This window comes from Saccostrea cucullata, unplaced genomic scaffold (genome assembly GCF_032062105.1).
Source record: "Saccostrea cucullata isolate Sc308-1 unplaced genomic scaffold, CSIRO_AGI_Scuc_v1 ctg4619, whole genome shotgun sequence".
NCBI classification, from domain to species: Eukaryota; Metazoa; Mollusca; class Bivalvia; order Ostreida; family Ostreidae; genus Saccostrea; species Saccostrea cuccullata.
This window is the reverse complement of record NW_026930661.1, coordinates 1-25,841: the sequence shown is the minus strand read 5'-3', so window position 1 is coordinate 25,841 and position 25,841 is coordinate 1. Positions and strand designations below refer to the sequence as shown.

Sequence of the window (25,841 nt, the reverse complement as noted above, 5' to 3'; positions counted from 1 at the left end):
GATCCCAGTACTACATCCTTTGATTTACTAGGTGTTAAGTTTTCTGTTGATTTACATGAGATGGTAGATATTAATTACAAATTAAAAATTGAAGAAATTAAAAAAAACATGTTACAATGGAAAGCTCGCAAACTTACTCCTCTTGGAAGACTGACTGTAATAAAAACATTATTAATTCCTAAACTAAATCATCTTGTCCTCACTTTACCAAACCCTAATGATGATGTCATGAGGGCTTTCGAAAAAGACTTGTATAATTTTTTATGGAATAATAAAAATCATAAAGTTAAGAAAAATGTAATTATTCAAGAGCATAAATTTGGGGGCTTGAAAATGATAGACTATCAAAATTTTGTTACTTCATTGAAATCTAGTTGGGTAAGGCGAGTTATGTATTCAAGTGCAAAATGGGTTAAATTACTTGAAGCAGAATTGGGAATAAGTATAAATCATCTTTGGCTGTTTGGAATTGACTTTATTAAGAATCTGAGTAGTACCACGAAAAATAAGTTTTGGAAAGATGTTTTCTCTAGCTGGTGTAAAGTAAATCAGGCTAAAGCTATAGCTGATTTAAGTCCACTCCAAGAACACATATGGCATAATCCAGGAGTTACCATTGGTGGCCAGTCAATTTTCATCAAAAGTTACTTCAATTCGGGCTTTGTTTTTATCAATGATTTCTTAGATTTAAATGGAAACTTTTACAGTTTTGATTTTATTCATTATAACTTGAAGGTAAATACAAACTATGTTGAATATGCCGGACTAAGAACAGCAATTAGAAAGAGACTATCATGTTTTAAGAATTATGAAATAAAGCCAATGCCTAGACCGATGCTTCCATCCAGCCTTGAAATTTTCTTAAAGAGTAAAAAAGGGTGTAACGATATGTATAATGTTCTTATTAGAAATAAAAAGGGCAATATAACTTCAGTTATAAAATGGAGTGAAAATGGGGAAGAATTTAGTGAAAAATACTGGGAAAAAATTTTTGAGCTACCTTTCAAAACAACCCAAGAATCAAAACTTCAATGGTTACAATTCCAAATCTTACATAGAATAATTCCTACTAATTTCCATCTTTTTAAATTAAGACTTATTGATTCACCATTATGCTCCTTCTGTGAGAAGGATATTGAAACTATTGATCACTTTTTTGTTGAATGTTCTGCTGTAAAAGAAATATGGTTAGAGATTGAAGAATGGATCTTGCAAAAAGTAAACAAGTCTGTTTGTTTTGATAGACAATCAATTTTATTTGGTAAATTTTTAAACAGAAACTCCTACAAGTTAGAAAATCTACTTATTCTGATCATAAAACAATATATTTTTGTTAGTAAGTATGCCAAAACTATAAAATTAAACATTGAGACTTTGAAAAATGTTATTACTGAAAGAATTAGAGTAGAAAAATTTCTTTTGTTAAAAAATTGTAAATATGATTTTGAAAGACACTGGCAGGAAATATTTGAAAAACTTTAAAATTTTCTTTCCGCTAGCTGTTCAATAAAGTGTGTGCCCTCTCATCTCTTTCTCTCTCGCTCACTTTCTTTCTTTCCCCCTTTCTCCCCCCTCTCTTTCCACATAAACTTTCACACTAGCTTCTATTATTATTTTTTTGTTTCTGTTTTTTGCTTTATTTGCATATGTATTTATGTATTCGTCTCTTTCATATTTGTGTAATTTGTGTGAAAGTTAAAATAAAACTTCTCAAAAAAAAAAAAAAAAAAAAAAAAAAAAAAATTTCGACAATTATATGCAAATATGAAGTCACATACATGTATATATTCACTTTTGATATCGTCAAAAATTTACACAAAACATGGTGTCTAATTCAACCTTTATTAACCAGTTCTGGTAGATGTGATAGGAATATAAATTCTGCCGAGAACCTGTTTTATACGCAATAACTCTCCTCATGCCCCTGTGCTAAAAATAGCGACATGTAATACTATAAATACTAATAAAACAAACGAGGCTGGACACTTTGAGAGAGATCCTAGGAAGTTTTGGTATAAAATACATTGCATAAGCTCAAAATCTTCTTGAAATATCGCCCGGAAATGATAGTGTTACACACAGAGAGAATGTATAAATTTACGACCTTTAACTTTGACCTTTTGACCTCAAAATCAATAGGGGTCTTCATAATGTCACGGGGAGTTGTTACGTAAAATTTCATTGCAATAGCTCAAATGGTTCTAGAGATACTGTGTGGAAAGGAAAGTGTTATAACAGACAGAATTTGTTCATTTATGACCTTGACCTTTGACTTTTTGACCACAAAATCAATAGGGTTCTTCTTTAGTCCATAGGGAGTAACTGTTGCTATGCTAAATTTCATTGCAAAAGCTCAGAGGGTTCTCGAGATATCGTGTGCAAACGAAAGCGTTCCAGACAGACAGAAAGACAGCTAGACGGAAGGACAATTGGACAAACTCGGGAGGGGGTGTGTGTGGTTAAACATTAGGGTACATTGAGAAAAAAGTTGGGTGGGGGATGTCATCCCCCTTCCCAACCCAAACCTGATGCTACATGCCTGATTGACATGGTTTTACTTTATAATTATGTGAGCTGTCATAGTGACTCTCTTTCATAAACAAGAATTATTGTGAGCAAGCTAATAAAATGATACCAACCCTCCTGCTATATTGCATTAAATGTTTTTTATTACAAAAAAGGTCTAAATACTAATTTGAAACCTTTTAAAATTTTACTTGTGCAGATATACTTACCAAAAATGACTATGACAAATACTCAAGTCATAGGTAGTAAAACCGATGTGTTGAGCACAAACTTCCAATATCCCTTCATTCGAAGTTAAATATGTGAATGTGCCAAACTCATATAGTACACTTTTACTGCAGTGACCTTGAAAAAGCTATGTCCTTGAGTCAAGGGCAAACATGTTCAAATGAATTTTGGTCAAGGTAATGACAAACCTACAGCGTAAAAATAATTCCCAAGATGAAACCAAGTCTTTTCATTAGAATGTTACAGAATGGGCAAAGGTTGCACTTTTCTTCTACCAATGACCTTGAAGTTGTTCAAATGACCTTGAGTCAAGTTTTTGACACATCTCTCGATCGCAAGCAATCTTAATATCAAGTATGAACTTTCAGTGGCACTTCATTGAAATGTTATGGACAAGTCAAAATTTTACATACATATGGATCGGTGAACAAGGTGATTCCTAACCCCCCCCCTTTTCCAAGTTTCGTTTGTGAGGAATATAAAATTCCTTTTGAAATTGAATGTGCATTTATTTATTAACAATAGTAAAGTTATGAGTATGCTTTGATCAGAACCAATATGGCCAATATAATGGACACTGAATATGTATTCAAATTACCCCCACCCTTCAAAAAAGCTTATAAATGCCAGATTTTCACTCATTTTAACCATTTGTAACTTTTTTCTGCTAAAGTTGCCTGCAAATTTTATTGTATAGATATGACATATAGATAACCCCTAACAAGATCATACCATTCATTTTTCCAGCAGTGGTTGTAGATTTTGTGAATAAAGTGAAAAACATATGTAACTTTTTTTAAAATTAATAAGCATTGACGCCATGTTCTTTTCCCGTTGTCATGGCAACAATATCACTGCAGAAATTTTGTTTTTCCTATTTTTGGAGAATAAAGTAATTCCATCTTTTAACAAATAAAGTAACCAAAATACCTTATCTTATCACGTTCAGAAAACATATTCGTAGAAAATTGTCTAAAAATCATTGATTTTCATAAGGATTTATGAACCCGTTGCTAAGGAAATGAATTTCCTTGGTTACCAGTCCCTTCATACGATCGAAAAAAAATTTAATTGTGTTTTAGCATTAGGTAAGACAAAATCTTTCATATACCAAAAGCTTTTGAAAAAATAAAATTTTGACTTTCCATTCAATGCTCGATGCTTGCTGATTTTGACTCTTAACTATGTCAATGTATATAAAATCCAAACCGAAAACCGAAGTGGGAAGACTCACTATGGTCATTATGGGGGGAAGTCTCACTATATAGCCATATTTCCCCCCAGGGGGAAGACTCACTATATAGCCAGACTTCCGGGGGGAAGTCTCACTATGGCGGAAGTCTCACTATATGACACCGGTATACACAACATATGTGCTTTCTAGGATCAATGGAATCCTTCATTATCTAAAATGTGGAATAGACTGAATGACTACCTTGAAGACTCTCCATGAACTCTGTGTCCTCTTTCCTCAAAGTTCCCAATATCTTCTTGGTCATGTAGTTGTGAACTGTATCTACAGCCTTAGTGAACCTTTCCCGACCCTCACCCTCTAAACTGCTTCCCTTTTCCTGTGTTTAAAACAAAAAAAATTATACGAAATGTATATCAGTATCATTTTGACACTTTCTGGAAATCAAGTACATGTATAATTCACTAAAAGAGCACCGTGTATTTAAAAATAATTACTTTTAAAAATCTTAAAAGATAATCAGTTATAAAAGCACTGCAATGCATTAATTTATTTATATTTTTCAACAACATAGAGTACATGCAGTTCTTGAGAAAAGCATAATGTACAAACCATGAAGAGATCTGAATCCTGGGTGTTATAAGGAATAACTGTTCTTGGATTGTAATTCATGGTCAACCTGCATATTGAAGCATATTATTCTGAATCATGCAAACTATGAAAATATTAAGAAACTAATTATCAATGAATTACCTATCTCCCTTAGTGAGAACTCTTCAGTCATGAAGTTACCTTTTAGGGATAGAGCTGTGAGGCTCAATGAGGGTGAGGGAAACCTTAACAATTCTCTTCTTCTTCTTACACAGTCTTCTGACCTGTTAACAGATGTCTTATATTGTCAATTTATAATTCAAAATAAAGTTAATCTATCAATTTATTTACTTACATCAAATAAAAAAAAATTCTCAAGGAACGAGAGTTTATTGTGCGGTAGCTGCAGAACTGTAGCTCTCTATATGAGAAAATTCGGACAGATAAAGCAGAGAGCTACAGATCCAATCGTCGTAAAAACCTTCGATTTACGCTGACGATTTCTTGTCGCTACTTTGGGTATTTTTTTCATGTAGTTTATACTTTCACTGGCCTTTAGAATGGTATACTATTCTCTAATATTTGATACTTTGTTTACATTTTATGGGTCCGAAACATTCCTGTATATAGTTTTGTATTGTTGGTTTAAAAGAGTTCCATTTCGATATCCGTAAACCATAAACAGCCATTTGTAAGAATCGGAGGAACGTAAATGATCAGGAACTGCAGTTGAAAGTATGATTAATTTTTAAATACCATTTAAGATTATTTTCAAAGCTGGGGAAGGTATGTAAACTACACAAAATAAATACCTAAAGTAGCTACAAAAATTGTCGGCATAAACCGAAGGTTTTTACAATGCTTGGATATGTAGCTCTCTGCTTTATCTGTCCAAATTTTCTCAAGCAGAGAGCTACAGTTCTGAAGCTAATTGTGCGGCAAATAAATTTCAGTATACAGGAGTTTTCCACTACCCCATGGGCCTAATTTAGGGCTCGTTCCCAATTGTAACAAGAGGCCCAGGGGCCACATTGCTCATCTGAGCACATTATCTAGGAAAGACGCACAAATGATTAGATCAGATTTGAAAAGTTTTCTAAAAGGGGGGGGGGGGGGGGGGGGCTTGAATTCTAATACTACTTGGGAATGCCCCCACATCAATTCTCCATATAACTGCTTGAAAAAGTTCTTGATAAAAAGATTTTTATAGATTTTTTAAACATTTTGTTTGTATATTACTTTGTAATAATTTGAATTTGACTCCCCATCATTTCCCTCCCTACCCCAAAGGGTACTAATAATTTGAACAAATTTAAGTCTTCAATACATGATGATGCTTACAAGACAATATGACTTAACATAGCTTTTCTGTTATTGAGATTTTTCCCTTTATTTCCTATGTAAAACTTTGATCCACCATTGAGACCCTTCCTTACCCTTGGAGGTTACACAGCCAATTGTGCCTAACGTTAATTTAGTGTTAATCTCAATTAACATTAAATTAACGTTAGCTTGATGTTAGTTTAATGTTACTTTCGTGTTAAGTTAATGTTAAAAATATTTACATTAATTTAACGTTAATTTTTAACATTAATTTAACTTAACATTAATTTAACGTTAATTTTTAACATTAATTTCAAGTTAATTTTTAACATTAAATTAACATTAAAATTTCAATTTCATTAGTTCATTAATTCATTAATAATTTAACGTTAATTAGTTAATGTTAATTTCATGTTAATGTGAATTTAACGTTTATTCTCTAATGTTAATTTCATGTTAATAAGAATAACATGAGATTAATGTTATTTCTCACATTTTAGACCACACTGTAAACAATAGTTGCCAATTATTTTAGTGTTTAATTAATTTTTAAGAAGTTCATGTGTGGATATTCAAAACCGCCGGGGGTTGGGAGTTGGGGGGGGGGGGTAGGTACTTGTGTCGGAAATAATTTTTTAACCCAATATCTAAAAATAAAAATTGTGTTAGGAGTATACCATAGGTTAAAGAATTATTTCCTACACAATTTATTTCCGACACAAGTGCCTTTGTGTGTATGTAAGGATGTGTAAGGGTGTGGGTGTGGGAGGGGGGGGGGGGGTTGCTCCAACTGTTAGCACCTCTTCACCTCGTCCAATTTTTTTTTTCATACATTCTTTAAAAAGTAATTTATCTAGACTGAATTTATATATATGAATGTCAATATTTGGATTTGGATTTTTTACCGGCTAAAATTTGTCCCTAGCTTTTCTCAGGATTGGTTTTGTTTTTTATCGGACGAAACTGTACGTCATGTTTGACGTCATCAGCTGTAACAGAAATTAAAAAAATACAGAGGAAAAAGGATCTCTATTGAAAGTAAGTGTTTTGTTACTTTTGTTGTCTTTGTAACATTACGTTTTTGAGAGTTTCATATTTTCAGAGGCCCCTAAATGTTTGAACTTGGGGAATCGGAAAAAAATCAGAATCGATTATCGGTAATAATCGGCTGGGCATAATCGATTAATAATCGAAATTTTGAACTCTTATGAAATTAATATAGAAAAGTTATAATTTATTCAGATTTCTGTCAGACTTTTACAAAAAAATCATTTACTTAAATAAAATATTCAAAAATATTAATTGAAATTTCTATTTTAAAATGTGGAAAATAATATTTTGTTTACTTTGAACAATATAGGACTATTGAAACAGAATGGGAATTTATTTATTTTTTTTATAAAGTACATGCAATGGGTATTTTACTGATACAAGTCTTACCTTTCATTTAATACATGTATTTATTTCTCAAAATTAGTTTTAATTATTAAAATTGCAAGTTTTAAAAGTAGTTATCCAGATGTAAAACATATTTCTGATTATGATTACGTTTAAAGATTGACTAGGCTAATTATGTTTTCCTTTGTATAGTTAAACCTTGCAATATTACTGTCTCCTGGTATTGGTCCCACCCCAAATTTAATCATGGCGGTAAAAGTATCAACAAGACACGGAATCCTTCCATGTTTTCAACTTTCATCACTACTTTTATGCTCTTTGCACTTGGATTTGGTAATAGAAATAAAGTATGACAATTTTATTCGCTGATACTAAAACAAGTCCCATGTGTCTTGTTGATACTTTTACCGCCATGATTAAATTTGGGGTGGGACCAATACCAGGAGACAGTAATATTGCAAGGTTTAACTATACAAAGGAAAACATAATTAGCCTAGTCAATCTTTAAACGTAATCATAATCAGAAATATGTTTTACATCTGGATAACTACTTTTAAAACTTGCAATTTTAATAATTAAAACTAATTTTGAGAAATAAATACATGTATTAAATAAAAGGTAAGACTTGTATCAGTAAAATACCCATTGCATGTACTTTATAAAAAAAAAAATAAATTCCCATTCTGTTTCAATAGTCCTATATTGTTCAAAGTAAACAAAATATTATTTTCCACATTTTAAAATAGAAATTTCAATTAATATTTTTGAATATTTTATTTAAGTAAATGATTTTTTTGTAAAAGTCTGACAGAAATCTGATTAAATTATAACTTTTCTATATTAATTTCATTAGAGTTCAAAATTTCGATTATTAATCGATTATGCCCAGCCGATTATTACCGATAATCGATTCTGATTTTTTTCCGATTCCCCAAGTTCAAACATTTAGGGGCCTCTGAAAATATGAAACTCTCAAAAACGTAATGTTACAAAGACAACAAAAGTAACAAAACACTTACTTTCAATAGAGATCCTTTTTCCTCTGTGTTTTTTTAATTTCTGTTACAGCTGATGACGTCAAACATGACGTACAGTTTCGTCCGATAAAAAACAAAACCGATCCTGAGAAAAGCTAGGGACAAATTTTAGCCGGTAAAAAATCCAAATCCAAATATTGACATTCATATATATAAATTCAGTCTAGATAAATTACTTTTTAAAGAATGTATGAAAAAAAAAATTGGACGAGGTGAAGAGGTGCTAACAGTTGGAGCAACCCCCCCCCCCCTTCCCACACCCACACCCTTACACATCCTTACACACACACAAAGGCACTTGTGTCGGAAATAAATTGTGTAGGAAATAATTCTTTAACCTATGGTATACTCCTAACACAATTTTTATTTTTAGATATTGGGTTAAAAAATTATTTCCGACACAAGTACCTACCCCCCCCCCCCAACTCCCAACCCCCGGCGGTTTTGAATATCCACACATGAACTTCTTAAAAATTAATTAAACACTAAAATAATTGGCAACTATTGTTTACAGTTTGGTCTAAAATGTGAGAAATAACATTAATCTCATGTTATTCTTATTAACATGAAATTAACATTAGAGAATAAACGTTAAATTCACATTAACATGAAATTAACATTAACTAATTAACGTTAAATTAATGAATTAATGAAATTGAAATTTTAATGTTAATTTAATGTTAAAAATTAACTTGAAATTAATGTTAAGTTAAATTAATGTTAAAAATTAACGTTAAATTAAAGTTAAAAATTAACGTTAAATTAATGTAAATATTTTTAACATTAACTTAACACGAAAGTAACATTAAACTAACATCAAGCTAACGTTAATTTAATGTTAATTGAGATTAACACTAAATTAACGTTAGGCACAATTGGCTGTGTACTTTGTAGCAAGTTCAGTTGAAACTGGTCCAGTGGTTCTTGAGAAGAAGATGAAAATATGATTGATTGATTGATTGATTGTTTACTGTTTAACGTCCCTCTCCAGAATATTTCACTGATATGGAGACATCACCATTGCCGTCGAAGGGCTGCAAATTTAGGCCTATGCTCGGCACTTACGGCCTTTGAGCAGGAAGGGATCTTTGTCACCTGCTGTGACACGGGGCCTCGGTTTATACAGTCTCATCCGAAGGACCGCCCCATTTAGTTGCCTTTTACAACTGAGGACCTATTCTAACCCGGATCCCCACGGGGCAAGATGAAAATATGAAAAGTTTATGAAGACAACAACGACACCAAAGACGACGGAAAAATTTTGATCAGAAAAGCTCACTTGAACCTTCAGCTTAGGTGAGTTAAAATGCCCTCCTTTTTGCCCAGTGAAATATTTGTGTGTAACAGTCAGAGTTGAGAAACAATAGAAATATTAAAATATGAAGACAGATCTAGTGTTGTGTTGATTTATATTATTGTACTTACAACAGCTGGCCACACAGGACATCCTTTCCACTTGACCCAGACAATGTCCTTCTCCTTAACTGTCACTGAAATACAATAATCAGATTTAAATTGCTTGTGATGATAATTGTAATTAATATGAAATTAACAGCATTAGAACTGAGAAGTCAAAATACTTTTAATGGAATGTGTTCTTTACATGTAATTTGCATCACAGATATTGGATGCTTCTAGTTTTTAGTAGTACAGAATGTGAATTTAAAACATCGCTGTGACATCATGCCTTTATTCTTGCAGTCTAAAAACTTACCTGTAGCCGTCCAACAATAATAATTATAAAACTGAATATATATTATCAGACTGCAATAAATTATAAAAACAAAATCAAACGGTATATAGTCTTCTTGAAAAGACCAAGGAACATCCAATTTTAGATTCATCGTCACCTGAAGATAGGCTCGATTCTGTGATTATGGATATTGCATATCATAGGCTTTTTAAACCCGCACGTTTCACGGAAGAAAATGCAGCTAAAACAATCCGTCTTTTCCTTAAACTTCAATATGCCAATTAAGGAATTGACGCGGTTAATATAAGTAATATTCTTAGTCACAAAAGGGTCCAGTCTTGTATTCCACCATATTTCAAGTTAAAGACTACACCTTGTATTTCATACAAATATACATCGACCATTGCTTCCAAACTTTTCAATTACAAAAACACTTTACATGGCCTGGATACAGACTATCTGAAAAATAATCCTCCTTCGTGTTCATGTTCTTCTTCGCCCTATAACTATAGTCCTGCTGGACACGTTATTACAGGTGACGTAAAAATAGTTCGTAATGAGGACCTTAGATCACTTATTTTAAAAGGTCCTAAATATAGGGAACCCCGATCCTTCAACTGGCATCGGAATTTCATAAATATTATGGATTCTGTTGAAAATTACGCCAGACGATGGGCCAGATATGAAAAAGAAGACATTGACACCTTGTCAGAATGGATTAAATGTATCAGATCCATGTTAAAGTCACGTATTAAAAGATTGAGGGGCAAAATGAAAACCATCTATCCTTCTGTGTTCAATAAACCAGAAGTGAAAAAAGAATTAGATAGATTACACGATCAGTACGTACTGGTTCCTGCCGACAAAGCAGGTAACAACATTGTCTTCGTTTGTAAGGCTCATTATATAAATTGCATTCTAGAAAAACTTGGATGTAATTCTACAAGTGGTAATCCTACTTATACTCATACTTCTCTTTATAAGGAAGAAATTCTTCAAAATCACCTGTCAGTTTTGAATACTTTTAATATTCCACAGAGCCAAAATGAATTTGAACTCCCTTATATATATTGGATTCCGAAACTTCATAAGAATCCTTACAAACAAAGATACATTGCAGGTTCCAGTAAATGTTCAACCAAGCCTCTTTCGTTACTTCTCACTAAAATATTGACAGTAGTGAAAGAAAAACTTCAATAGTACTGAACAACTATATATTCAAGAAGTGGTGTAAATCAGATGTGGATACTTAAAAGTTCTAAAGAACTTTTGGACAATTTGAAATCACAAGACTTTACAAAAATCAACAGCTTAAAAACTTACGACTTTTCAACTTTATACACAACAATTTCCCATGACAAATTAAAATCCAGGCTTTTTGATATCATTGACAGCTGCTTCTTCAACAAAAATGGAACTCGTAAATTTACTTACCTCGTCATTGGTCATTTGAAAAATTATTTTGATAAAAAAACAGATTCTGATTGCACATATAAGTACTCTGAAGTTGACATCAAGAACATGCTTGAGTTTCTGATTGACAATATCTATGTGGTTTTTGGAGACCAGGTATTCCAACAATCTATTGGAATTCCCATGGGTACAAATTGCGCTCCGTTATTAGCAGACTTATTTTTATATTCATATGAAGCAGAATTTATGCAAAATCTTATGCGTGAAAAGAAGAAAACACTTGCTGTGGCCTTCAACTCGACATTTAGATATATCGACGACGTATTGTCAATTAATAATGATAATTTCCATTCCTACGTCGACACGATATATCCTGGTGAGCTTGAGATAAAAGATACCACAGAGTCCGACACTTCTGCTTCATACTTGGATATTTTACTTGAAAAAGACACTAATGGTAATCTAACAACCAAGCTATATGATAAACGTGATGACTTTAACTTTTCTATCGTCAACTTCCCTTACTTATGCAGCAATATACCTTCATCACCTGCATACGGAGTATATAAATCTCAGTTGATTCGATACGCAAGAGCATGCTCTACGTACGAACAATTTCTTAAACGAGGTAAATTATTGACAAGCAAGTTAATGAAACAAGAATATCAACAGTCTCGTTTAAAGTCATCATTTCGTAAATTCTATGGTCGATACAATGACCTTGTCAGCAAATACAATTTATCATTGAATGAAATGCTGACTGACGTTTTTCATACCAATTGTAAGTCCATTATTTATACACTGAATTGACGACGGATTTTTTCCGTTATTTCCTGATTATGACAACGAACACACGGCGGGTGTGACCGGTCGGCAGGGGATGCTCACTCCTCCATTGCACCTGATCCCACCTCTGATGTTTCGGAGGTCCGTGTTTGCTCTGCTCTTATTTTGTATATTGTTTAATGGACGTTGAGATTGAATACTGTTCGTTATTTCCATATCCTTCATTTAATAAACAAAATGTTCTGTCTGAACTTTTCTGAAAAGGTCACGAGTGACATACCTATAGTATCTCACTGAATGCAAACTTAAATCTATCTTACATTTCCTTCTTACACAAGTTGTATTATTTTTGGCTTAAGGTGGAATGCCACACCAATTTTTTATTTTATAGATCTTTGAGTCATCCTTTTTAAACAATGGTTTCAGCATTGAAAGGCTGATATTAGCTCTTAATTATTTTATATGAATTTTTTGTGTTTTTTCAAAGAAAAAGAAAAAATTATTTACATCTAATTACAATGCTTTCTTGTTAAATTTTTGCTTTAAATGATTGCATCACATGAATACCTAATAAAATATGTAAAGAAAGTCTGGTTAGACTTTTTAATTTTTTTTTAATAAAAAACTATTTATGAAAATAAGACACATAATTTTGAATATTTTTTAAAACTATGGTTAAAAACACCATAAAACTAGTCACAACTAAGGACAACATGTTTGTCAATCATATTTTTAAAAGAAATTGAAACGAAATTGAGAAATTTTAGAGAAATTAATTTTTTTAATATTTGGACCTAACCTGATCAAAATTAAACTGATCCCAATCAAAATTAACACAAAATGAATAAAATACTAATTTATTGCCTCTTCATGTATTTACAATGAAGAAATCTATTTTATTTTCAGGTCCTAATCAGACTAGTGTTCATAGGAAAATGTCATTTATTTGCAATAATTGTACAATTATGGTCGGGATCGGTTTAATTTTGATCGGGATTGGCCAAAATTAAAAAAAATTAATTTCTCAAAAATTTGGCTATTTCGTTTCATTTTCTTTTATAAATGCGATAAATGAATATGTTCTCCCTAGTTGAGGCTTGTTTTAAGAAGATTTTAACCACAAGTTTAAAAAATATTTACAAATTATGTGCTTTATTTTCATAAATAATTTTTTATAAAAAAAAATAAAAAGTCTAACCAGACTTTACATATTTCATTACGTATTCATGTGATGCATTCATTTACAGCAAAAATTTTACAAGATAGCATCTAATTTAGATGTAATTGATTTTTTTCGTTTTCTTTGAAAAAAATACAAAAAATTCATATAAAATAATTAAGAGCTAATGGCCTTTCAATGCTGAAACCATTGTCTAAAAAGGTTGACTCAGAGATCTATAAAATAAAAAGTTGGTGTGGCATTCCTCCTTAAAATAACTGAAGTTATAATCCAATTTCACGATATCTACAAGTATTTTACTATTTCTTCACCACGCTATGTGGCAAGTTAGTTATTCCTCCGCTTGAAAAGCGGGAGGGTATATAGTAATGGGTATGTCTTTCTGTCCGTTCATCCATCCATCTGTTACGGTTTGGGGTACCCATCTCTTATCTGCAACTCTTCTCAAACCACAGAATGAAATTTGATTACAGAATCTTTATTACATCTTGCCATTTTGCACCTCCTATTTTAATTTTTGATCCGAAATATATTTTGGGTTTCCCATAGCAAATCATGGATGCTGCCATTATATTCATATGGGAGGCGGGGAGTATCATTTAGTGAGCTCATTGCTCACAGTACCTGTAGTTAGTCTGATTATATTGGTTATGGAGAAAGTGTACCTAGCTACCTTTTGTAAAGGTGGCGGACAGTTATGCTGAATCCATTCAATTCACAGGAATTGGTAAACAAATATTTCATGAAATAAATCTTGCATTTTAAACAGCATTTTGCTTGTAATAAGGTATTTAAATCTCCTTCTAGACCAGGAAGTATAAATACCAGACAGGTAGATAACACAGGTGTGCCACATGATTAGAGTGTATAGACACAGCACTTGGATCAAGGACGGCCGCCATTGCTGAAGTCAGGTAGGAAATACAGCAAGTTTTTCTGTGATTATGAAATGTTCACAAAATCATCGAAAATCTTAAATGAACTTCCATAGGCTTTAACTATTGAAAGAAAAATTTCTTTAAAAACTTCAGATTCAATGAACCTTGTTTAAATAGTGTAATCCAATGACTTGTTCATGAACATGTGCGGGCTTGTAGTATGTGACATGGGCTCAATCCTCCCAACTCTCCTGAAAGTTTTAATATAGAATTTTTCATAAAAAGGTTGATTGGTTTCCCCACTTTTTGTTGCTGCAAAGTCAAACTCTGGCCAATTCTAAATAAAATAAGATTTACATAAAACTTAGTGAAAGATCATCCCCCCTCCACCCCAAAAGAAAAGACAATGAGTATGGGCATTTTATATTTTTTGTTTGCTTGTCAATTTTTTTTGCTCTTCCTTTAAAAAAAACAATGCTCTTGGTCTGATGTGCTAATTACAACATTTGTCCATCTATATCTGCCTAATGCAAGTTGCCCACAAACCCATTACCGATGTTTAAAATAACTTTGCATCTGACTGCTCGAGACAGACAAATTTTGTCACTGCCAAACAGATCTGCACGTATTGATGCCCCACTGGAAAAGTAAAATTTTTCCATGTATCAAAATGAGGATATTTGATAAAACTCTCTCAAATCAACTAATATTAGTCATTGCTAAGTGTAACAAGCAAACAATTAAGTAGAATTCATCAGCCTATAGGTCCGGGATAGAATATATAGTGAGTTGGCCCCATTCACAATACTGCTATAACGAACTTATAAAAGACATTTTTTACAGGCTAGTACATTTTTGGCAGGGATGACAACTTTCACTAGCAATCAACCCTGCATGTCTAGCTAATTTTACAGTGAGTTTCAAACACTTTCATTACATGGATTTATTATTAATGTTAAATTTTTATGCTTTAGAAACAAGATCTAATGATGGACCCCCGTACCAGTGCCCAGGACGTGATGCGATGTGACCTGTGTGAGACCGCTGTGGTACAGATGCACTGTGATACATGTCTTGTCAACCTGTGTAAGGCCTGTGTGGGAGAACACATCTCAACAGATGAATCCAAGGACCACAAAGTCGTCAAATTTCAGTCCAGAAAATCCACTCCCCTCTACCCTAGATGTACATTTCATAGCAGGGAACGATGTAAAATGTTCTGTAAACAATGTGACATTCCTGTCTGTATCAACTGCATTGAATCTAATCAACATTTAGGTCATGAATTATCTAAAATCTTGCGAGTTATGGATGAAAAGAAAGAAAGTATCACAAAAGAAAGAAATGAATTAGATGACACAATTTATCCAACCTACCAGGCCATTGCCTCTGATGTACAAAACAGAATGAGTCAGTTAGAAAAGGAATATGGAGACCTCTCAACAGCCATAACAAAACATGGAGAGGACTGGCACAGAGAAATTGACAAATTTGTCCAGAAACTTAAAGCTGAAGTTTATGAGATGAAAAACACACAGTTACAAACTTTACAGAAACATCTGAATGAAATAAACAAGACAATGTCTGACATCAAGGGAGAAATCGATACAATTGACATGGCTGCGGACACCAATGACATGTCAAAACTGTTTAGTGTCACATCCAGTGTACATATATATAGAAATCTTCCACACCAAATAATGCCATCTTTACCCAAATTCATGCCAAAAAAAATACACAAAGAAGAACTTTTCAAACTGTTTGGAGCCTTATCATCAAGTTCTTTAACTTCAGATAAACATGGCTACAGCATGAAGACAACACAGAAATCACCAGAAGCTGGATCCTCTCCTCTAGTCAAACAGCTGCTTGATGAACCAGAGACTGTCACCACCATAGACACTGGGTATGGAGGCCTTTACAATGTGGCCTGTCTGAGTGATGAAGAAATCTGGACAAGTGGATATGAGAGCACCATGAAACTCTACAGCATCAATCAGGGATCACTCCTCAAGTCAATCAAAACCAAGTCAGGGAACAGACCAAAGGACATAGTAGTGACAAAAAGTGGAGATCTAGTTTATACTGATTATGATGATAGAACTGTGAACATTGTGAAGAAGAAGATAGAGGAGGTGATCAGACTACAGAACTGGAAACCTAAAGGTGTCTGTAGTACCTCCTCTGGTGACCTCCTGGTTGTCATGTACAGTGATGATAAAAAACAAACAAAAGTTGTCCGTTATTTCGGCTCCACAGAGAAACAAATCATTCAGTTAGATGATAAAGGTAATCATCTTTATCAATCTGGTAGTTACACAACAGAGAATAGGAACCTTGATATCTGTGTGTCTGACTGGGGAGCTAGAGCAGTAGTGGTGGTCAATCAGGCCGGGAAACTGAGGTTCAGGTACACTGGACATACTCCTAATATGAATAACAAACCATTCTATCCACTAGGAATTACCACAGACAGTCAGAGTCACATCCTTACAGCTGATTATAACAATGACTGTGTCCACATCATAGACCAGGATGGACAGTTCCTTCGTTACATAGACTGTGGACTGAGTGAACCCTGTGGACTGTGTATAGATACAAATGACAATCTGTTTGTTGCTCAAAATGGAAACAATAAAGTGAAGAAAGTCAAATATTTGCAGTGAGATGTATAATTGTGCCGTTTTCTTTATTTTTTAAATATAAGTTATAACTAAAACATTATAAAATATGACTGATTTAATAAAAGTAGACTTATAAATGATTTAAAATGAAGGTTTCTGTCATGGGAAAAATATGCAGTAAATTGAGAGTGACATCCTAATCATAAACAATGAACACATGGTTTAATTAAATAATGGTGTGAACCCAAAATATGTGTCCATTTTTTCTCTCAATAAAATAGCAGATCTTTGAGTGTTTGTAGCATAATAGACAAAAGTTAGAATAATCTAACTGTGTCTCGGTACAAGCCCTCTAACCCTCACCACAGTTAGAATATGTCCCAGATACTTGCACTGTAGCAAATCATAGCGGATCCGCCACGAAATGATTTTGAACAATATGAAATGATTTGCATTGCAAATAACTACCAAATTAATCAACATATAAGGTAATCAAAGATTACAAAGCTCAACTCGACGAATGTTATCGGTGTAAATAATGCAAATATCACATAATATTTTCTTTATATCTAGTATTTATCCCAAAAACAATTTTCTTGCAAGTTGTTTTAATCCCTTACATGGCATAAACACATTTCTATGCATGTAGCGTGAAAAAAACATGTATAGTGTAAACAAATATTCATAAATTTGTTAAAACTGCAGATATCAAGGACTTCAAGTTCATTGGGATTAATCTATTCCCAAAACTTTAACCTGGTCTCTTTTATGGAAAATAAAGGTCAGATCCAGCATCCGAAACAAGTCTGGTAGTGTCCATCCCTAGTCGCATCATCCATGCAAGTTTTGTTCAGGTACGGATAATAGTTCCTTGGGAGTGAAAATGTAGGTCAGACCCAGCATCCGAAGCAAGTCTTGTAGTGTCCATCCCTAGATGCATCATCCATGCAAGTTTGGTCTGGGTAGGGCTAATAGTTCCTTGGGAATGGACCTGCTCCAAAAATTTTAACCTGGTCACTCATCTGGAAAATGTAGGTCAGATCCAGCATCCGAAGCAAGTCTGGTAGTGTCCATCCCAAAATGTATCATCCGTACAAGTTTGGTCCGGGTAGGGCTTTTAGTTCCTTGGGAATGGAGCTGCTCCACAAACTTTAACAAGGTCACTCATCTTGAAAATGTAGGTCAGATCCAGCATCCGAATCAAGTCTAGAAGTGTCCATCCCTAGATGCATCATCCATGCAAGTTTGATCCGGATAGGGCTTATAATTACTTGGGAATGGACTTGCTCCAAAAACTTTAACCTGGTCACTCATTTTGGGAATGGACCTGCTCCAAAAACTTTAACCTGGTCACTTATTTAGAAAATGTAAGTCAGATCCTGCATCTGAAGCAAGTCTGGTAGTGTCCATCCCTAGATGCATCATCCATGCAAGTTTTGTCCAGGTAGGGCTTATAGTTACTTGGGAATGGACCTGCTCAAAAAACTTTAACCTGGTCACTCATCTTGAAAATGTAGGTCAGATCTAGCTTCCAAAGCAAGTCTGGTAGTGTACATCCCTACATGCATCATCCATGCAAGTTTGGTTCAGGTAGGGCTTATAGTTACTTGGGAATGGACTTGCTCCTTAAACTTTAACCTTGGACGCCGATGCTAACGCCGAAGCCAACGCTGGGGGTATAGCTTAAGCTCATCTCGACTTCATCGAGGTGAGCTACAAACCTTTTTGAAATTGCATATGCCTTTTATCCCTAAAAATAATCCATGTATAGACAAAATCTAATTAATTTTCTCAAGGTTTTTCTCTCGCTTCAAAATTATCAGCCATGTTTACATTTGGAACATTACAATTTTGCTACATTACAAATACATGGAACGAATTCTATCATTAAACTGGGTCCGTAGGACAATATCAATTTAAGGACAATAGAACGTTCTATTTAAAGGGAACAGACAGGCAGCTAGACACCCCGCCTCCTCTCCCTAGGAGTGGGGTATAATAATTATATTCCAATTCCAGACCAGTTTTAAGACTATCAGATATATGCTTGTTAAAAGTTCATGAGCAATAAATAAACAGTAATATGAGAACATAAGCTGGGGATGTGTGGAAAACCCTTAAAATCATTCCACAATATCACTGTGATGTCACAGCAATACTATCAAGCAACTATTGTATCCTGGAAAAATTTCATTCATTCCAAATTTGTCATTTTGAAACTAACCTTGACTCCAGGGAGCCATCGTAATCAAGTATACACTGTATAATTAAACAATTGCTCATGGTGAGAAATATATAGAGAAAATTCAATGTTTCGTAGTTGAATATGGAATTTTTTTCAAAAGTGGAAGAGGATTTTTTGATATTTTCAAGAGTGCGAAGCACGAGTGAAAAAATCCTGTCTCACGAGTGAAATAAAATCCATATTCAACTACAAAACATTAAATTTTCTGTTTATTACATTTTCTTTCAATGACATTTTCCCTTTTTCTTATACAGTCATTGGCTACATGATGTCATAGTTGAGCGGTTGAGACGTCATCTGATACGATATTGAAAACATTATAAACTTGGATTTCAACAACATATTTTGTGGAACCTTGGCAGCCTTATTCTCTTTCAGAATGGTTTATTTACTCCCTCTCTATATCATAAAAGTCCAAGAAATATTTTCTCTTTATACTCTTCGTTATGGGAAGGAAAATCAAGAGTTTTACTGCACTTCTGATATTTGTCACACTGTGACAGGATATTATTTTGATATCCTTTCACACTGTGACAGGATATCACTTTTATTCAATGAATAAATAACAGTATTTCACAGTTGAAAATGTAATAATCTGTGGGCCTTTTTACAAAAAAATCTTACAACTTAGACTAAAGTTTCACCATTCTGTAATTATTTATTTTATAAAGATATTTTTCTAAATAATTAATTTCAATTAAATTAAGAAATATTGATATAATGAAATACTAACATTAGATTTTCGCTGCTTAGATAATTAATTTAAAATGGGGAAAAGTTTTGGTCTTGGCCAGTGAGTCGTAAATTATTTTGTGAAAAGGGCCATAGAAAAGTAAGAAAGTAGCAGAATTATGGGATCATAGTAAAAAGTTGGTTTAGAGCTCTTCAAATGGCTCTGCATTGATCCTCTTTGCTATTTATTATACCCCCCCCCCCGCTTTAAAAGTGGGAGGATATATAGTAATCGGGATGTCCGTCCGTCCGTCCGTCCGTCTGTTACGCTTTATCTCTTATCCGCAACTCCTCTTATACTACTGAGTGAAATTTAATGAAACTTTCACAGAATCTTTATTACATATTGCCATTGTGCACCTCCTATTTTACTTTTTTATTCGACACGTATTTTAGGTTTCCCATAGCAAAACATGAACATTGCCATTATATGTTTACCTATGACGTCACATTATCTGTTTACCTATGACGTCACATATAGAAGATTCTGGATAAATTTGATAGGACGAGTTATTCCTCTTTTACGGGTGTTGCTAAAACGCGGAACGGAAAACGGAACGGAAAGCGGAACGGAACGGAAAACGGAATGTATTTTTTATAGATTAAATCACTTAAAATATACAGATTTTATCATAAACGATCTATCTTGTACATATTCAATCCCCAACTATTTAAAACAAGTTGAATTTGTAATGCTCAGTCTCTTATTTACGAAAATCGCTAACATAGCAGTCACCTAGAATCGAATTTGAAAAGGGTGGATAAACAAACTTGAAAAGTATTTGACAAGCAATAACACAAAAAGAAGATAATTGTTTGGTTCGGGAGGGGTGGAGGATAATACACAAAAAGAAAACAATTGTTTGATTCAGGTGGGGGATAAGTTCCAACTCCAACATCTTTCAGTACTATTTTTTTTACACTAACTTTAATACTACCAGGGACATATATACTAATTAATTATACATATAGGTCCCTAATACTACATTAATTACATTCACAAAAAGTATGAGGATGTCAACTTGACCGAACATTTCTGTAGTAAATAGTTTTGACTGAGAGGGGGGGTGGTATTTGACATCTAGATGAACCATGGAAAGAGAAATTAAATGTAAAAAAATTTATTAAGATTACGTTTAGGGCAAACCTTTACAGCAAGCTTGAATAAACATCTCTTATACACACTGGTTATAAAAAATTTATTCAAAATAGAGTCGCTTTCTATATATTTTCTTTCATAATTCTGGATGGAAAACTTTCATGTGGTAGATATAATACAGAATCTTTGCATTCAATGAAGTTAAATTTTGTTTAATTTGCAGTACATATATGTGGGTTTTTTTTGGGGGGAGGGGGCGAGGAGGAGGTGTATATGAATGACCCGTAAAAAATGAGTTTGTTTTCCCGCTCATCAGAAAGGTCTGAGAAGTTGTAGTAGGTATGAAACCTTTTAGTGTCCAAAATATATATAAGGTTTACTAAACCAATTTTTAATGTGGCTGTGTTCTAGACAGACCACTCACCCTTTCATGATTTCGCGAATTCGACACTGCGTGCATAATAAGAATATCGCTCTTTTATTTGATTTATATCGAATCTATGTTATTTGTTTGACAAAAAATTTCCGTTTTCCGTTCCGCGTTTTAGCAACACCCCCTCTTTACACATTACCGTAAAACAATATATAGCAACACATGGACATTATGGGAGGCGGGGGTATCATTTAGTGAGCTCATTGCTCACAGCACCTCTAGTTTTTCTTATTTTGCATTGATTTGGTCACTTTGGGTAAACTGACCAAATGAACTTTCTGACATTTATATACAATTTTGTAAAAGAAATTATGGACAAAGAATAAGAGACATGATCATACCTTGTGGAGTGAGTACATCTGGTAAATCTTCATCGTCTGATTCACTAACATAGCAGTCATGAGCATCTAGATTGGGGTCAAAGTCCTCTCTGGAGAAGATTAGACTGAATGCTACTTAATTTAACTAAAATAAGACATCTATGAAACGTCAATATATTGCTGCGCTAATGTTGGGCTAACTGTTGACATTATATCATAAAACTATTATCATGAGAGAAAATATTTGTTTGGGGATTGGCGTCGGCCCTACGTTGGCCAAATATACCAGGAATCTGTCAGAGCATCATGGGTGTACAACAACCGGGCTACCACTCTCTACCATCTACCATCGGCTCATACATTCACCTCTGTCATTGGCTCGCGTATACACAGTGTTAAACACGAGAAATAGTGCGTTTGTTTTAATTTGTTATTATTCAATGTCTATGCTTATGTCTGAGTTTTGAGATAGATATTTACTAAATATTTACTAAATCAATTCAGAACTATTAATTTGAATTGAAACAATCCTTCAAATATCACGTTTTATACGTTATGTCAAAAATCTTGACGTGAGCCCATTTCAGAGGTGTCTGAGATAGAAATGAACGAGTACTCTGCATGGGAGATTGCCGGGCTACTTGTAATATCCGCGCCATTTTAATCTGACACGAGCGAGCGTAACGAGACATACCTTGCATATCAGCATCCACTTTGTAAGTATTTATAATATGTTTGCCTCGGCACAAAATTAACGTTTTTTTTAAACGATATCATGTACAAATCTGTGTAAATCAGACACAGGGAAGTGCAGAGGCCAGGTGCTGTTAGGTCAACACTGTACCCACAGATAGCATGCTAACATTGGGCCAACGTTGGGCCAATGAAATTGGTTACATCGGGCCATTGTTGGCAAATGACATTGACCCAATTTAAGTTTGCTCATCGGCCCAATGTTGGCCCGATATGTTGGGCCAACGTTGGCCCGATGTAGAGTGTTATTTCTACAGATATTGGCCCAACGACATTGAATGCGACATTGTTTGCGAAACGTCAACAAGAACTTTGGGCCGATGTTGGCAAATGACGTTGGCCCAGTGTCATTTTGCTCCTTGGCCCAACGTTGGCCCGATATTTTGGACCAACATTGTGCCAATGTGTATAAAATCTAATTGTTACAAATCTGTATATGAACAAATCTGATCGTCTTTACAATCAGAAATAAATCTACAACCAATCCTACTTGAAAAAACGAGCTCTAGCTAAAATAAATTTAAAGTTTTTGTTTCTATACAAGAAAAATAAATGGAAGTATAAAAATAACAAATGTGTTTTGATACAGTTAAAACAATAAATAATTTGCCCCTTATTTAGATTGAAACTTGTGTCTAGTAAAATACTTTTCCGAAGTCTACCTCTTAATTTACTTATATACACTCAACATCGAGTAAATGATCATATAAATTTTAAAATGTTGAACTTGTTGAAGTTAAAACAAAATTTATTTAGTACTAAACATAAATTGGGTTCTTTCATTTGAAATTTGCAATTGTTCAGTGTAACAACAAATTTTCTATACATGTATTTTATATGGGGCAACATTGCAGCAAAATCGTTGTGATGATGATGATGATCAAGTGTAGAAATGTTATGCATAAATGCCTTCATCACGCAAGCTAATCACTTAATCACATCATGAAACAAACAAGACGGTTATTCCTTAATTGACAGCTTAAACATATAGTGATATACAACTGTACTAGTAAATTTAATCGTATGTTTACTCATTACTGAGAAAAGTAACAAATGTATTAAGTACGAAATACTACAACTTTAGTGCTACTGGAGATTCTAAAAAAACATTGAGAACAATACCAAAGAAAAGCTAAGGTATGCCAAGGACAGGGATGAGGGAGGAAGAGTCGGACAAAGAAGAAAAGAAGGGGAGGACGAGAACTGGAAGAGAGAAGAGGAGGCTTAGGAGAGGGATCAGATGATCATTTTTTCTGTAATATAGTGTGACATACCTGTTGTTCTACCCTTTTCTGTGTCTGTTTGTCGGTTACAAACACGATGCACATACCAGAATCATTTTTTTGTGTAAGTAAACAAAATGACGAGATTCATTTTAGTATTATTTTTAGAACAGGAGGGCTTTGTTTATTTGTTAGACGTGCCTATTGACACCTGTAATTTAATGAACTTGTGCATAAATTTATGTCAGACAGGGAGTATACAGTCATGTAACCCTACATGTATAGCTTCAAGTGAGCATTAACTTTTAGTTCCATATAAGTGTTTTCTTCATGCACTGAGCAATAAAATTATAGTATGTTATAATTTAATTTCATATTTTGATTTCTTTTTCCTCATTTTTTTAATTAATGTAGAGTTACTTACAATGCAATACTTGTTGATGGCAATTCTATGAGATATTGAGAGTATGTATTAAACAATTAATCTAGCATACATAGCATATATAGATAGTATTAAAGGGCTTTTACCATTAAACTGTACTACAAAACTAGTATAACTTTGTTGTATATATTTGTTTGTCAATTTTGAGGACAAATGACCAACCAGTGAAGAGCAAATGAGTTGTAATAATGGAGAGCCAATAGGATGCAAACCAACGTTGGCCCAAAAATGATGTTTACCTAAATTTAAAGAATAAGTGGCCCAACAATGGCTCAATAATATCCGTTCGCTGGTCAAACAATAAGCCAACAAGTTGGTCTGATTAAGGGCCGATGAGCAAATTACCGTTGGCCCAACATTGATTGCGTACAATGGTCCAACTGTACAAAAATGACGTTTGCCCAACATTGAAAAAATACATTGGTCCAACAGTGGCCCAATACATGTATTAACTGTTACATTGGCCCAACAATAAGCCATCAAGTTGGCTTTATTAAGGGCCGATGAGCAAATTACTGTTGGCCCAACATTAATTGCTTACAATGCCCCAATTGCACAAAAATAACGTTTGCCCAACGTTGAAATAATACATTGGCCCAACAGTGGCCCAATATTAACTGTTACATTGGCCCAACAATAAGCCATCAAGTTGGTTTGATTAAAGGCCGATGGGCAAATTACCGATGGCCCAATGTTGAATGCAAACGGTGGCCCAACATAAGAAGCATTGTTGGCCCAACAAAGGTCCAATAACATCCTGCTATCTGGGATTACATGTATTAATTAGTTTTCTGTTTTACCTTTTCCCATCATCACTGATAGCGAGCTGCTTGCTGTCTGTTTTGCTGTTTGGTTCCTCAGTGTCCATACAGTTCGGTGAATGTTTAGTTGTCTGCGGATTCAGGGAATCATGTTGAACTCCTTCTTCTCCTCTGATGTTTTCTGTAAGAGATCTCAAAATTCTCTAAATTCAAGTCTACCGTATGGTATTGGTGAGCTTCCTTCTGAGTGATCCATTTTCCCAACATATGGAATCGGAGAACTGACTTCATTGTTAACAGTGTCGTCCCTCCTACACAATTCATCTCTCTCCTCCTGTATCTCTGTTCGAGACTCGTCTCTCCCTCGTCTCTTCTTTTTCATAGTTTTCCTCTTTTTCGTACACTTAGAGTTTGAGTTTTTGATCTGACCTCTCCTGGTCTTATTTCGTTTCATTAATTGTGGCAGTGATTCGTCACCCTCTATTAATTTATCTTCCTGATTATCAATGTTTGTTTTCACACAGTTTGAAGACTTAAACTTTTTACTATACACAGATTTTCCATTCCTTTTAGGTTCTACTTTAGATTGATTTTCTTCACTGTCAGCATTTTGATTTTAAGCAGTGGTGTCATCGTAGTGTCTGGGTTAGCAAATAAAGTTTATGCAAATTGTTAAAAAAAGTTCAAATACTGTGAAATCACAAATTTTCATAGGGGTTAATTTTTGTTGTTTTCGAGGTATGAAGAGATCCACGAATTCATGTCCACTACGAAATATAACATGCTACCTACATATCTACTCAAAAATTCTTCATCCACGAATTCAGATCCCAAACCAAGAGTTTTTACTCAGACCACGAAAATTTGACCCCTTAAAAATATGTGATTTTACAGTATTAGTTACTTACATAATATGCATGAGAAACAGACACACATTCTCAAAAAAGAACCAGATATATAAGCG

At 33.8% G+C, this 25,841-nt stretch overlaps 2 protein-coding genes across 2 annotated transcripts in view; one reads left to right on the top strand and one right to left on the bottom strand.

The window, feature by feature from the left end:
* LOC134229535 (uncharacterized) overlaps positions 1-14,795 on the bottom strand; it is a gene marked incomplete at its 3' end in the record, with an annotated part of 30,561 nt that extends 15,766 nt beyond the window's left edge. The window contains exons 1-5 of the mRNA XM_062711286.1: positions 14,792-14,795; positions 9,721-9,785; positions 4,739-4,821; positions 4,559-4,625; positions 4,190-4,325 (exon numbers count right to left, since the gene is read on the bottom strand). Coding sequence (XP_062567270.1) covers positions 4,190-4,325; positions 4,559-4,625; positions 4,739-4,821; positions 9,721-9,785; positions 14,792-14,795 — 355 coding nt within the window. The remainder of the gene's footprint in view (positions 1-4,189; positions 4,326-4,558; positions 4,626-4,738; positions 4,822-9,720; positions 9,786-14,791) is intronic.
* Positions 14,251-16,929, top strand: LOC134229532 (uncharacterized). The gene is made up of 2 exons (XM_062711285.1): positions 14,251-14,281; positions 15,220-16,929. The coding sequence occupies exon 2, from the start codon at positions 15,232-15,234 to the stop codon at positions 16,909-16,911; it is 1,680 nt and encodes a 559-aa protein (XP_062567269.1). The 5' UTR covers positions 14,251-14,281; positions 15,220-15,231; the 3' UTR covers positions 16,912-16,929.
* Positions 16,930-25,841: the final 8,912 nt, after the last annotated feature.

Bases quoted from the DNA above. Each gene is read 5' to 3' on its own strand.
- LOC134229532 (XM_062711285.1), top strand. From the start codon at position 15,232: ATGATGGACCCCCGTACCAGTGCCCAGGACGTGATGCGATGTGACCTG.